At 38.1% G+C, this 15,320-nt stretch overlaps 3 protein-coding genes across 6 annotated transcripts; 2 read left to right on the top strand and 1 right to left on the bottom strand.

The window, feature by feature from the left end:
* The first annotated feature begins 345 nt into the window (after positions 1-345).
* On the top strand, positions 346-3,384 carry LOC147255616 (CMRF35-like molecule 3). Its single transcript, XM_086212586.1, has 4 exons — positions 346-436; positions 520-885; positions 2,256-2,319; positions 2,495-3,384. Exons 1-4 carry the CDS (start codon positions 400-402, stop codon positions 2,592-2,594), a joined length of 567 nt encoding a protein of 188 aa, XP_086068712.1. The 5' UTR covers positions 346-399; the 3' UTR covers positions 2,595-3,384.
* A 1,241-nt stretch (positions 3,385-4,625) lies between these two features.
* On the top strand, positions 4,626-9,050 carry LOC147255615 (cell division control protein 42 homolog). 2 transcript variants are annotated; one of them, XM_086213441.1, is made up of 6 exons: positions 4,626-4,989; positions 5,579-5,719; positions 5,821-5,893; positions 6,006-6,115; positions 6,633-6,830; positions 6,966-9,050. In XM_086213441.1, the coding sequence occupies exons 2-6, from the start codon at positions 5,615-5,617 to the stop codon at positions 7,053-7,055; spliced, it is 576 nt and encodes a 191-aa protein (XP_086069567.1). In that variant the 5' UTR covers positions 4,626-4,989; positions 5,579-5,614; the 3' UTR covers positions 7,056-9,050. The 2 variants fall into 2 exon arrangements, with proteins under 2 accessions (XP_086069567.1, XP_086069566.1); XM_086213440.1 differs by having other exon boundaries at positions 4,815-4,989; positions 7,625-9,050.
* Positions 8,649-14,611, bottom strand: LOC147255614 (F-box only protein 6-like). 3 transcript variants are annotated; one of them, XM_086213439.1, is made up of 7 exons: positions 14,483-14,611; positions 14,094-14,198; positions 13,430-13,679; positions 13,224-13,338; positions 11,764-11,859; positions 11,336-11,471; positions 8,649-11,237 (listed from the first exon to the last, which is right to left on the bottom strand). In XM_086213439.1, exons 2-7 carry the CDS (start codon positions 14,178-14,180, stop codon positions 11,088-11,090), a joined length of 834 nt encoding a protein of 277 aa, XP_086069565.1. In that variant the 5' UTR covers positions 14,181-14,198; positions 14,483-14,611; the 3' UTR covers positions 8,649-11,087. The 3 variants fall into 3 exon arrangements, with proteins under 3 accessions (XP_086069565.1, XP_086069564.1, XP_086069563.1); XM_086213438.1 differs by having other exon boundaries at positions 14,399-14,540; XM_086213437.1 differs by having other exon boundaries at positions 14,094-14,553.
* Positions 14,612-15,320: the final 709 nt, after the last annotated feature.

Raw genomic sequence — 15,320 nt, 5'->3', positions numbered from 1 at the left:
TCTTTTTTGTTGTTAGATAGCTAGATAGCTAGATAGCTAGCTAGCTAGATAGATAGATAGATAGCTAGATAGCTAGCTAGATAGATAGATAGATAGATAGATAGATAGATAGATAGATAGATAGATAGATGGATAGATGGATAGATAGATAGAACAGTTTGCATTTTTATTTATAACAGATTAGTCTTTAGTGCCACCTGCTGTAAAAGTAAATAAACTGGTTAATATTCTGTATGCCAACACAACAAAGGCCATACAAACAAAAACTTAACTCTGTTCTGGCTCTCCTTCTTTCTCATGAACTGACTGATTTCGAAACTTGACCACAAAGATAAATAAGAGGAAGCATTCGGTGTTGCTCATGTTGCTTCTGCTTCACGCTGCTGTGTCATTCCAACCATGAGGACCTTGAGGACATTTCCTTGTTTAATTAATGGTAATAACAGCTAATACGCAGTTCATAATGGAAGACAAGTTTGTATTTTATTAATTAACGTGTGAAACGTTTGTATTTTGCAGCTCCACTTCTCTTCGTCATCTGGCTGACTAAGCATACAGTGGACTCGGACCAGCTGTCGGCTCCCAAGGAGGTGCAAGGAGCACACAACGGATCTGTGTCAGTACCTTGTCAGTACGACCGTCACTTCAAAGACAACACAAAGTACTGGTGCAAGGGGCCGATATACGATCTGTGTCAGATTATAGTGAAAACACCAAAGAACCGAAAGAATAACAGAATTTTCATCACCGATGATAAGTCGGCAGGAGTCTTCACTGTTACTATGACTTCACTCAGAATCTCGGATACAGATATGTACTGGTGTGTGATCGCCACACATGGAAGGAACATCCACTCCAGGGTCAGACTCCTCATCTCTCACATAGGTAAACTTCATCAAATGTGATAAGCTGTTCTCATAATGTTTAAATGTGTTAGGCTTCTTATGTTTGCTTTTTTTGCTGCTTTTGCTTTTTTCATTAACTTCAGTGTCAAGTGACCAAGCAACCCCAGTACAGTTATTAGCACTACACTGGGAATTTAGGACAAGCCTATATTTTATATGAATATTTGAGTTCAAAATTCATTATATTTTTCATTATTTTCTACACATACCCAATCAAGTAACCATGGGGCTCAAAATCCCCACGGGATATTTTTCCTTGACTGGAATTTGTTCTGTTGTTTGTCCATATTTTTGTCACAACCGTCTACTGGGATTCAAGGATGAACTATAAAATATAATGGTTGTCAAAGGCCAAAGGTCAAAGTCACTGTCACCTCACCCGAATGCAATATCTCTGGAACCCTGAGTTTCTTCAAATATAGTACAAACATCCTCTGGGACTCCAAGGATGACCTGAAAGTGTTTTGATTGACAAAGATCAAAAGTTACAGTCACTGTGTAAGCAGGGAGGCATATACTGTAACCGTGATGTGGTATTTCTTCTTTATAACTGTTTTTCCATTTTATCTATGACGACCACATCCCTTAAGGAGCTTATGGTTTCAGTCCTGTTTGTTTGCTTGTTTGTCTGTCTGTTTGTCTTCCTGTTCACAGGATTACGAAAAAGTGTGTAATCATGGGTCAAGGGGAGAATCCGTCACATTTTGGGGCAGATTATTCCAACTTCCACACTGCGACAAGTGGGAATTTTTCTGTTTTTTTGTTTTTTTTTCTTCCCATTTGGATGCACTCTTCCTAGCGGGTCAACCAGATCAAACCAGAATACAAATTTGCTTGCAGGTTTCAGCAAAGACAAAAAGTTTTTATGAAGGGGTGTTAGCATGGTAATTTTGATGTGACAGTAAACAGCAACATCAAATCTAGTAAGAGTAGCGCTACCAAGTGGATGCAGAAGGCCCGTGATATTTTATAGCAATGTGTGGAAATTTTTACACTTGAATCCCACCCCCCAACCTTAGCTGTGTGAACCCACAAGTTTTTTCATGGAGGGATGTGAAACCAGTGTAAACAAAAACAAAAAAATCCACGAAAGATTTCAATGAAACGGAGAAACTGTATCACATTTTAAAAAAATGAAGACGCTCCATGTAACAGAGATGGTTGAGTAGATATTTTTACCCATTTTCTGGTCATTTTTGTGAGGGGAACCTGTATACTATTATTCATAGGTGATATGGCAGGCAAACACGGTATCTAATCAACAAGGACAAACAGGCCCCAAATTTTTAATCAAGTATCGTTTGGGATGTCTCTTTTTGGTTTCTAATTCAAAGTAACCCTTTTGTACAGTGACAACAACCATCAGCATAAAACCAGGAAATTCATCCCTGACAACTGAACAAGAGGGAGTAAGGTGAGGTAAAAAAAAAAAAAAAAAAAGAAGACGTTATAAGGACTTACATGTTGTTGGTGATTGATGTTGTGGTTTAAACAAGACAAGTAACAGATTATATGTTCTGATAGATACTACGTTTACCACATAAGGGTCATAATCCCAGTTTAAATGTGTTTTCTCTTTGCTTAAGCAGGTGGTGGCTGGCTCTACGTTGGATCCTTTTTTTTACAATGTTATGTTTTCTTGTATCAGTGCATGTTGTTGTGTGGAGGAGAAACAGTGCACGAAAATAAGGCAAGATAGAATTTCCTAATCAAAAGCCAAACATTTACGGCTGTAAGTGCGAGAAGGTTACAAACATGGGTTAATTATGAATTTTTCCTGGGGACAATGAAAAAGCCGTAAAAAGGGAAGAAAAAAAGCCTTTCAGTGTCTTTTTTTATCTTATATTTAAGTTATTAAAATTGAAAAAACAAATTACGCCGCCCGCGCCTGAGAAGGCTGAGACCACACATTTCTAATATCAGCTTTAATTTAGCACCTCCAAAGAGCACTTTGTTATTTCATTTATTTGCAGATTGTTTATGAACATAAAAGAGGGGTTTTTTTGTTTTTTGTTTTAGTTTGTTTTTGCATTTAATCACCATTTATAAAATCTGTCAGCAGTCATAAGATGGGAAAATCACGCAAAATAAAATCCTCTCATGCATAAGTGAAGGACAAATTCTGGTGAAGTGTTGCTTTAGAAAAAAAAAAACATGGCCAGATAATGTGATTGAATGATGGTGGTGTTTTTTTTCCTCTTGGTAAGCGAAAGGATCCTTTCTTCATATTCAGACCCTCTCTTCTTTTGATAGACTGAAGGGATACAGGCTGGTCAAGGAGGCTTCATGTCCAAGCTAAACTGATCAAAGTCAGTTACATTACTCACATTCTCCTGAAAATATCACATATTTTCATAGAAGTTAGCGTGAGAGTACAATGGACAATGCAATACAAGAACCCTGCGCTAATACTTATTTTGTAAAACTTGTAAAATCCAAATTGTGTATGTTAGAGAAGAACTGAAACACTTATGGTGTATATATATATATATATATATATATATATATATATATATATATATATATATATATATATATACACATACATACACATACAATTTCACTTACCTTAGTTCTGGTCTATCTAAGTCTCCCAATAAAACAGTGACAATTTGATTTATAACATGCACAATAGAAAATAACCCTGCTGTTGAGGAAAAATGCAGTTCTTTCACTTAAGTAAAAGTAGAAACACATAGAATAGTGCTTTGGTAAAAGTCCTTCAAAACTCCATCCATTCATTTTCTACTGCTTATCCTGTTAAGGGTCGTGGGGGGGGGCTGGAGCCTATCCCAGCAGCCTTCAGGAGAGACGCGGGGTTCACCCTGGACAGGTCGCCAGTCCATCGCAGGGCATAGAGAGACGAACAACCATTCACACTCACATTCATACCTACGGTCAATTAGCATATTAGCAATTAGAGTATTCAATCAGCCTCGTCCCCAAATGCATGTTTTTGCCATGTTTTGGTGGGAAGAAGCCGGAGTACCCGGAGAGAACCCACGCAGACACGGGGAGAACATGCAGACTCCACACAGAAAGATCCCGTGCCCGAGCGGGGACTCGAACCCAGAACCTTCTTGCTGTGAGGCCACAGTGCTGACCACTGCACCACCGTGCAGCCTGCTTGGGATTATTAAATTTTAAAACCAGTGACCTCTAAAAGTCATGCTGAGGAGGTTTGTATTCCAGTTGTTTAGGGTCTCTGGAAATTGCATGCTTCAAATTTAAAGTACATTATCTTCATCAGGCCAATAAAATTTTTCAGAAAAAAAAAATCTTCCTCTTCAAAGTTACAAGTGACTGAAGGATGCAGGTACATGAGTGGAGTAAAAAGTACAATGTTTCCTTTAAAATGGAGTGGAGTACAAGAACACCTATAAAATATAATATAAAATGACATAAAGATACCTTGATGTTGTACTTTAACACAACTCGAGTAAAAATACTCACTCGTTACTTTGCACCACTAGAACTCTGTAACTGAAAAAGCTAATGGAATTCATCTATCACTAATTTTAATTAAGTGACTACATGCAGTCTTCCAACTGCAACCTGTCTATATGTTCCTATAAATAAAGTATGCAGCAGGTAAATGAGTATTGCCAGCTACCTGTAGATGAAGAGTGGAGGATACAGAGCTCAAATTTAGGCGAGGATGCGAGGGTAGGAGATGACGTAACCACTTCTGCAGCGCGGACCTCTTTTCTTGTCAAGCAGTCCAAAATGAGACACAGAAATCAACTTTCGAAGCAAACGCACGAATAGTAACGAAGTTAAATCTCCCATCGATAAATTGTGTCAAAACGACATGGAAGGAATTATTTGTTGGATTTACAACTACAGACGGTTTTTGACAAATAGATATCCTCTATATTTGCACCTACTGGACAATGTAATGCATGCAAAAGAGTTTACGTTGAAAGTGACATCCGGTTGTATTGCGGTTACTTTGACTTTACAGTGCTGGAAGTCTGCTTGGAAGCTCGGCTGCCGTCTGTAGCAAGTTGCTGCTCGCTGGTGCCAACGCCCGGCTACTAAGTAGACAGCGGACGGTAGCTAGCAGACATACGGAGGGCCGGTGGTACGTAATACAAGCATGTTCTGACAACTCTGTGTGCAACTGGTTAAGATATACAAGTCTGGATATTAGTTTTACGCTTAGGCTCGTTAGCTGAACACCAGGCAAAGCAATTAACTTAGCTAAGTTTACAAGCTAGTGCGAACCGGCCGGTTGCTAAGCTAGCGAACTCGCCAGCCATAACGCTAATGTTTGCTAACACTGCAGTAGCTTTTCCTCCTATCCGACACTCAGACCAATCTTTTTTTTAATAATTCATTTTAGAAATTTGTACTTTCTTAAATGGAACAGATTTTCAAGTTCTAAGTTTAACATAAAAGCGGTGGTTAGTAGTAGTTGGCGATGTTATCACACCGCTAAATGTTAGCTTCTCGGACTCTGGGTGATGGGTGTGACGTTTAACTTTTACTTGCTATCCCTGGGAAAAGCGTAACCTCACATTATGTTGTTAAAATACAACTCATATTAGCAGTTGTTACGGATGGACAATTACAAAACCGAAATGTTTCCAGGACCAATGCTCATAGCAGACAATGTGGTGTACCCCGTGGTTATCAAAAGGTTTTCCTAACGATTTACAATCTTTTACCAGATAACATTATTGCCAGCTGATACAGGAAGTAAAAAGATGCAGACCATCAAATGCGTGGTGGTGGGTGATGGAGCAGTGGGAAAAACCTGCCTATTGATTTCGTACACCACCAACAAATTCCCCTCTGAATATGTACCCACAGTAAGTATGTTTGGTGCGAAGTTTTTTCTTCAGAGTCTGGTACATAATGACAAAAAGTAAAACCATCAAGTAGCCTGTGACATTAATATTATTTTTCACAGGTGTTTGATAACTATGCAGTAACCGTAATGATCGGAGGTGAACCATACACCCTTGGCTTATTTGATACGGCAGGTATGTTTCTTTCCTCTCTCATTTTCTTCTTTGTGAATTGAATTAGTTTTTACTGTAGTTGTTTGCTGTTGACATTATATGGTAAATTAAATTAATTGCCTTTTTTTTATAGGTCAGGAGGATTACGACAGGCTACGACCACTAAGTTACCCACAGACAGATGTCTTCCTAGTCTGTTTCTCAGTTGTTTCTCCATCCTCATTCGAAAACGTTAAAGAAAAGGTGCGTTGTTGATATTGCATTGGAGAAACTCACCAACAATTTTATCACCCTCTCTCACCCCCAGTCTGATCGACGTTCTCCATACTTCACGCAATACTGTGCTCGCTAGTATCAACAACTGATGGGGGAATTGTTGAATTGTATATCACCTGGGTTTTAAGTTAAATAACTTTCTTTTTTAAATTAACGTTAAACATGGTCAAGCTCGTCAGCAGGTCAAAACTGTTGTAGGTGGAAGGTATGCAAGGTGTTAAATAGTACCAAATATTTATGATGTTACACTCAAAGTTAAAGCATGGGACCAATATAATTAAAATGATTTCATAAATGGGAAACTGGTTTGGTCATTCATACACACAAGAGACACAAACTGCTCACCGCAGTAGTACAGCTAATACACAGGTGACACCCAAACTTTGTGGGAAAAGGCTGCTTTATTATTTACCCTTTTCTCAAACCCCAACAATCAAATTTTTTATGCTTCGCAAATTGTTTATTTCCTTCCCTTTGTCTTTAGTGGGTTCCCGAAATAACTCACCACTGTCCCAAGACACCGTTCCTGTTGGTAGGCACTCAGATCGACCTGCGTGATGACCCTTCCACAGTGGAGAAGTTAGCCAAGAACAAACAGAAGCCAATCACCCCCGAGACAGCAGAAAAGCTGGCTCGTGACCTTAAGGCAGTCAAATATGTCGAGTGCTCAGCCCTAACACAGGTAAGAGCCCCCCTTCAGCGACACTGGTGAGGCAAGCATGTGTGTAAATGCCTTTGCTAACAATATTTGCACTCAAAGTTCGTCTAACTCTGTGTGGTCTGCCTGTCTTTCTTCCTTGTTCTCCTCTCTCTGTAGCGGGGACTGAAGAACGTATTTGATGAGGCTATCCTAGCTGCTTTAGAGCCTCCTGAAACTCAGAGAAAGAGAAAATGCTGTTTGTTCTGATGTCTTCTTGCATCTTGCTTTGCCTCTCAATCGTCTGCTGCTTACTCATTGAAAAGAAGTCTGTTATCAAACTAACTACAATACTCTTTTAAACTTCTGAAATCCAATGTCCACTAACATTTTTTCCTTCTGATCTTGTGTGCATTCATTTCAACTTGGCTTAATCACAATTAACCAACCAATATCTGCCTGATATGACGAGTGCCAATCTTTAGTTGTCCTTTCTGATGTCAGCACCCGATGTTTGTTTTTGTTTATTAATTCCGCGTTTCTGTTATTATCTCAGTATTGAGCTTCTCTGTGTTGTTCATAATCTATGAAGCATTTATGCTACGTTCTGTCTTTGACAGCGCGAACATTTTTCTATTGCAGCATCACAGTTTTCCATGAGCTTTTGTCTATACTCAGAAAGTCGATCATGAGGAGAGTCTTGTACAAAGTTATTTGAATAAAAGAACACTTTGACCTCTCTGCTCCATTTCTACTAAGCTTTGTTTTGCACTTAGCTCCCAGAAGATGTTGCTTTGTATTCGGAACTTAGCCCCTCTATCAATATTTTGTTTCCACAGAAAGGATTAAAGAATGTGTTTGATGAGGCAATACTGGCTGCCCTGGAGCCCCCTGAACCTAAGAAAAGACGTAAATGTGTACTGCTCTAAGTTTTACTGCAGCCTTCTCCACTCCACTTTCTAGTTAAGCAGGACTGAAAGGTTTGCTACAGAAGCACATTCCAATGTGAGTTGAAATACCATGAAATATTCACCTCCTGACTGACTTATACTATATACACATGCAATGTATTGAAGATTCTTTTAATATTGACTAACATTTGATGCTGTTTGTGTTAATTTGATGCATTTGAAATGGCCTTACATGATGTGATTGCCTATTAAAATATATCAACAAATGTAGGTGAGGAGTGTAGAAAATGTTTGAGTTTGGATACATGTTTACTATATGAATGAACTGATATGAGCCACTGTTCTATCAACTGGATCATAAAGCACAACCAAGCTCGATAATGCTCAGATTCTGTCTCATGCCCCTCGTCCCCTGCATCAGTGTTTTACTTATAAAGGAATTATCTTTATCATTTACTCTGTGTGTACTTGACACACAGGTGTGCTCTTGGTTGCTTCTGATGAATTTTTTAATCAATAGTGGGGTGTAAAGTAATGTAAAACCTGCTTAAATTGTTTTAAATGTTTCATTGCTGAACTCTGTGTTTTTCCACATCATGTAATGTTTAATATCAACGTAGCCTCAGGGTAGACAGATCGAAGAAATATTTGACAGACTTTCATTATCTAATGTAGTTCCAGCTTTACAAATTAAAAAAAAAAGGTAAATTGGGGCCTGTCTTGTCTAAATTGAAAATGATGCTGGAAATGTTCAGTATTAAAGTTGGATGTTAACACACCACTAGTAGTCATGAATCACAAATAGTCGCCATTTATTCAAGCAACTACATGCAAAGAATTAGAGCACAATTTCCCTCTCATTGACTTTTTTTGTGAGGGATTTCTTGAACGCTTTTAGGTGGATTTTAGTATCCAAACCAAGGGTAATGTATCATGTCGGAAACTGAAAATACTTGCTGTTAAACTGCAGTATCATTACATCAGATAGCAACATATTGTGACTGTTCTTAAGAAATTGCTATACATAATTAGAGATCTTATGAGACTTTAAATGACAGAACTAGCAGTGTTTGCATTTGTCTTCTACTATATCATTCCTAGGTGTGGGCTTTAATTAGTTTGTACATAGAGCGAGACTAACTCCTAACTTATTGACTGAATAAAATGTGTGCATTACTGATATAGAGACTGAAAGGAGCGGTGACGCTGAAATCCAATGAACCAGAAAAAATGTTTACTTGCAATAGAGAACGAGTTTCTTGGAGTCTGATTTTTCTCTGATTTGACATCAAGTTGTACTGTATCTGCCTTGTGATAAAACATCACAATAAACCAGTATTATGAATAAACTTCACTTCAAAGACTATGTGTTGTCTGACTGGATGCATATACATTTCCCACAAATGACAAGTAAACACTTTTGAATAAAGTTTTTGCATCTCAACTTTATATGACCGAGCAGAGCAAACAACACATCCAATAATCACAAACAGTCCCTTGAAATTTGAGAGGTAAGTTATTAAAGTCTTTGAAAGTGATGAATGAATTCAACCACAACAATATGGATGTTGGTCATAATATTTCACTTCATTAAATATAAGTCTTAAAAGAGGGCTTGATTCTGAGTATGATGTGCACAACTTGCATACTATGTGATAAAAGGTTTAGAAGTAACAACTTCATGCTGTCAGAACAGAGGATACTCTTCCCATTTCTGTAAATGCAGTAGGGAAAAAAGGGTCAACTGACAGCTAGTTAGCTTAGCGCAATGAATGGCAGCAGATGGGCAAGTTAGCACAACTCCATCTTGCCTGCACTCAGCTTCCAAAATCTGCCATTCCTCCTGTGTAATCCTGTTCAAAAAGTAAGGTTCAGGATCCCAAGCATCCTCCTCCTCTCTTTCAGAGTTGACCAAAATTAGTTGCAGCATTCAATCCTCTTAACTGAAAAAATGTTTTTGCAGCCAAAGTTTTGAGGCGCTGTGAGTAATCAGTGTACAGTCAAGAAACTAATACCAGTGAGGTACTCCAAAATTACAATATATTTTGTGATGTTTAGATTGATACGACACTAGTTCTTTTAATATGAACACCATTTGAGGAAAATGGTATTTGTTGACTTTTGCTGTAGCTATGCTAAACAGCCCATCCACCCGTTACAATTCACTGCTTTAGCTAACAAGCAGTTAGCTTGTATCTGCGTTTCTCGAATGCACGCACAGGATATCCAATGACCTTGCTCTAGAGAGAATTATAATTAAGCATATTTGCAGAAAAGTAGGCATGTTCCTTTAAGGTGTGTGTAAAAATGTGGAATGTATCAAGGTATTATGTTGTGAACCTCAAACTAATGATGACAATGCTGTTAACCAAGTTACTGGGACCATTATGTCTTTTCACAACAGATAAGTGAATGAGGTTCTCTTTGGTTAAGTGGATAAAAACCCACGAGACTCCTTTAAAGTCCAGAATAGCCAGATGCAATGAAGGGCAATAAGATTTAAGCACAAAGAGGGAATTACATACCTTTTAGCTCCTTTAATTGTCTTTGACTTTAAACAATTTGCATCATTTTGGAAGTAGTTCCACACGGTTAATGTCATTTTAACGTTTTCAATTAAACCCGTGTTGGAACTTAATCCTCGGTCTTCTGTAGTACTGCACATGGTCATGACCCTGTAAGTGTGCTGTGCAGCAGAACATCTACACATTCTGTCCTCTCAAAGTACAACACTCTGAACTTTTCGAAAATTCCCTTTTCATAAAGAAACCAATGCACTAAATAGTTTTCAAACAAACCTTTAACATGAAAAATGACAGAAGTTTACATTAAGAGTATTACAGTGCGTTCAAGGGCAAGTGGGAAAGTTCCAACCTCAGGGGTGGAAGAGTATGCTGTTCTAACTAGAACAGTGGGAGGCTTTTGACATCACTTTACAAGGCAGTTTTTACAGTGAAGCAAAATAAAAATGCATTTGCTCTGCACGAAAACAAGTCAGATAAGTGTTTCATTTACATTGCAGCATTCTAGCACAGGTTACTGTGAAGTCAAGAGATACTTTGCAGTTAGCTTTTCATAAATATATCTTGATCATGTAGCTTGTATAATGTTAGACTTCAGGTTAGCTACTTAAAGTAACCGTTCAATACCAGAACTGAGAGAAACCACTGATAGATTTGACCTCCATAACTTTATTTCCTACATATGTTGGTTTTTATGGGCAACAAGGTTGTTACTTTTCTATATCCAAACAGTAATATGTTGCCATGTGAACATTCACAATGGAACTTTCCCAGTTGCCTGGATGTAGGTCAAATGTGGTGCAATTTTCAAAAACATGTGCAATTTTAAGCAAAAGGCAGGACAGCGGGATTAGATGAATGCCATAGAGTTATGTGTCAATTGCTGCTGGACATATCTCAACTGAGCTCTCTGTGAGTCGAATCCCATACCATCCTGCCCAGAACTGTGTGTCCTTGCCTCCATGGATGAAATGGATGTATCTTACTCCTGGTCCATAGTTCTGAAACACGTGTGTCATCTGAAAAACAAATAGCAGTGAGTCTTTAGTAGTTATGCTCGGGATTTGTACCATAAACAAATTTGAGTCAGGGCCTCGTTTCTGGACTCCGTACGTGCCTGATTCCACTTTGGATCACTCCACTGCTCAAAATAAACCTTCTCTGGAGAAAAGGTACAGATGGGCTTCTTTCTTTGATTCAACAATACTACCTGGAGCTCATATTCACAGCCACAGTCCCATCGTGGCGCATACCTTAAAAAACACACAAGTACACAGATGCTCATTTCGTGTGATTTAATTTAGTCGAACAGTGTGAGTCAGCTTTTAATGTCATTTTGAAACTTCAATGATGTGTTACGGGAAACACATCACTGCATTTCTGCATCGGTTTACATGCAATGACTGTATGTATACACATGCTAATGAATATAGACAAGCTCTTTATTTTAATTCATATATAGACTGCAAATCTTAATGGCGGTGATATACTAGCTATTATGAATTGAGGGATTACTGCGAGTGTATTTATGTGTATTGTCCTCACCAGTCTGTTATTTTGATGTCTGGCTGGAAGTTGTCCATAAACGAAGAGTTGTATCCTTCCATCTGCAAATCAATTAGCTGGGACTTCCTGCACATGCTGAAGACATCAGAGCAGGTTTGGGGATTAGATAAATTAGTGTATCATGCAATATAATTAGCACCGCTGAGAAGATTATCTTTTTCGCAAGTGTGAATCTGTCCCAACACAATTTAGCAGGAATGGAGGAAAAGCGGAAGATATATAGATGTGTTTACATGGACCACAAAACTGAGATATTTTCTTGATTATTACACGACTCTGAATGCAACACTGCTATGTAAATGTCATTTTCTAGTGATCTAAACCTGAAAAAGGTGAGAGAGTAAGCAATAATTAGATTAAGATGTGCAGAGTATTTCAAATTTAGTGGCATTTCTCAAGTACCACGTGGAGACTTCGGAGCATTTTTGTAACATACGGCTGTCAAACTGCTTTATGATACATTAACACTTTTCCATTAAGTGTCACTACCGAATCTCTAACTACAGTTTTCTGCATTATTGCAACAATCAAAATATAAAACAGTTTCAACATAACAGGAAAGGTGTCAAGTCAAATTCCAGTGGGAATCTCTGATGTAAAATGTCAGATAGTAATTTGGGCTTGTGCCTTCAGTAATCAGTCGGAGCAGGACTATACTCTGTCACACACTGATGTCAACATTTTATTTAAAACAAAATTAATATTCTGATTATTGTTGTCCGTGTAAAATAAACTAATATTCAGGGGCTAAAGTGGGTGACCCCACATATAGTCAAACACAGCCACAAAAATTTTCCCTCCACACATAACTGATTTCCCAGAATGCAGAAAAACATGCTTTTTTCCCCACACAATTCAACTTTCAAAAAGACTCACATTTTGAATGTGTATTATTAGGTCAGAGCTGGATTTTAATGCTAGAAACTAAAAATTTCATATTTTGTTTAAAGAGAAAAAGTGACTGTACTGTATTTCCCACATTTTCAGACCACAAACAAATAATTCATATTACTTTACTCAGCAGAGTCTCTGTCGTGTCGATCAGTGCTCTTAACCAATAAGCCACAGTTCAAAAAGGGGTTCCCAGATCTTCTGTCTCATTCAACAGAAATTAAGCTCATCACCATGGCAACCTCCCATGTTATTCAGATCAGCTAATTAAACTCCTATTCTACTCTATTGTCTCAGGCATTTACCAAATCCTTGAGCTGAAATTGAGTCAACCTAACTTCTGCTTTCACTCAAGTTATTCCATTTAAAAGTCACAGTGATGAGCTGAAGTCCTGCCTCTCATTCATCCCAGTGATAGGACAAGTTGATCCCTTTATGAAGCGATTGCTACGAGTCTGTTTTATAATACAGTCTGCTATAGTGAAGTATAGTAGCATAGATTTGACAAACACTGCCCAAAAGAGTGCACTTTTCTTCTGTTGACTCACCCATAAGAAGTTACAAAGTTCTTCTGGACCGCCTCATTTGGATGTGGCACCATGACTTCCTCTACTTTCCACTTGTCGCCACTGTTTTCCAAAATCCGCCAGTCTCTCATTTTATCTATAAAACAAAGATTAGTATTGATAGTAAAATGATTCAGCAATACAGGAAAACCACCAAAGGTCACTTAGTGAGTTTTTCAGCTTCTTACCCTCTCCACTTGGATTCTTAAGAAGATTCCTCCTCTTTTTGCACAAGAAGTAAAACAACTTCCAGTCCTCAGGTGTTTTGGAAGCATCGCTGAGTCGATATCCCTCTCGTCTACATCTGTCCCTCCACAGAGATTGACTGTCAGCTACTTCTTTCCATTGTCGACAAACTAACCGACAAAGATGAACCACCTGATGGGCAGGAAGATTCAAAAAGATCTCCTCCAGGATCTCTAGAGGAACAGGAAAGGACTGGCAAGAACAGAAAGTGATACAATGAGGCTCAACAGTGTGTTTCATTTTCATCTAGACCATAATCAAGACAATCATATTGCTCTACATCAATATTGCATCTGCCATTATGTAAAATAACATATACAGTTAATAAGATATGTATACTTTTAGCCCTCTTTTCAACCACAGTAAAAATAAATGTTTAATATGGTTGGTAATGCTTTCTCTTTTGATTCCTCCACTCAAAAACACATGGTGCATTCACGTGACCAAATCCAATATGGTAAAATTTGCACTCACAAAGGAAAACATACATATTCCGTAGCAGCAAATAAAAGAGGTGTGTTCCGTGGTCAATTCAAATCTACCGTCTGCATTCACTTAGTGTAAACTGAATTTATATTTTTGTTGAAAATCATTTAAAACACTTACATCTTCCTTTAAAAGCGAGCTGGTCATGACTGCAGCCGATGACGGACTCCGACCGGAGGCAGAATCAAAGCTGTAAGTTGCACCCATTCAAAGTCCTCTTCATACCTGGGTAACACCCAGATAGCACCGTCTTTACAATCAATATCGCTAAATATACTTAGTTGCTTCCAAGCTACTTGCTAATATTAGATACAACTATGTGCACTGGTTAAAACGTCCCATTCTTCCGACAATGCTAGCTTACACGACGCGGAAGTGCGGTACGAGATGAAGTCTCTTGTTAAATGTGAAACAAGACGATATACCTGTTACACAGCGACCCGGTACAGTAAATAAGCCTGTAGTTTCACATTGACATTAAAAGCTCGTTAACTTGTTATTGGTCTTACTTCTTTCCGTAAGACATTCCTGTCATGCATTTTTCACGAAGTGTCGCTCGTTATGGATACCGGCACCTCGCGATGGCGGATAAGTTAGCAGCTATCACAAATCTTTGCTGCTAACTCCACCCACTCGTTTCAGTTTCGGTATACGCGGTGTAAAATTATCAGCGCTTTCTTTGAACTGACACTTCTTACAGGAAACTTCTAGCTGCCTACTCGTGGGTGTTCCCTAACAATATTAAAAAGAGTCCGAAAATTATTAGGGCCTGAGCCAGAAGGTACTTATATACACATATATGTGTGGAAAATAGTTTAGATTCGATTTTTATATTATATGTTATTATATATTATATTATTATATTGGATTAGATTTATCTCTTGATAACATGCAAAACCATATGGATAATGGAGTTTTACGGAGCGGTAGCAAGGATTTGAAGGTGTTTTTTTTTCCTTAAGAAGATAATGTGGTCTTTGGTTTCTGTATGATTAGATTTTTAATTAAAAAAAAAAAAATTTCACCCTGATTTCAAATCCAGTAGGTGGTTTCATAAGCAATTTTATCTTAAATTTTGAAAGCAGACAAAGGTGAAGTGATTCAAACCAACAACAAAAAAGTACAAAAACACTTCTCAGAAGACCAGCCGTGCTGTTGTAATCTTCAGTTCTGAGGTCAACTTGTCTATGCTGCCATCCCAAACCCATCCAGACTCCGCATGATGTTGACAATTACTGAGGACTGTACTCCAAGTCAGTTCAGGTTATCATCAATGCAACTCATTGTTCCATCACAACATTCACACCACCACATGACACCATGGTTTTAGTTCATCTTAAAATGATC

The sequence above is a fragment of the Aulostomus chinensis genome, chromosome 9 (genome assembly GCF_037954235.1).
Source record: "Aulostomus chinensis isolate RoL2024-O1b breed Wild chromosome 9, RoL_Achi_v1.0, whole genome shotgun sequence".
Lineage (NCBI taxonomy): Eukaryota > Metazoa > Chordata > Actinopteri > Syngnathiformes > Aulostomidae > Aulostomus > Aulostomus chinensis.
This window is presented reverse-complemented; position numbering and strand designations above follow the sequence as displayed.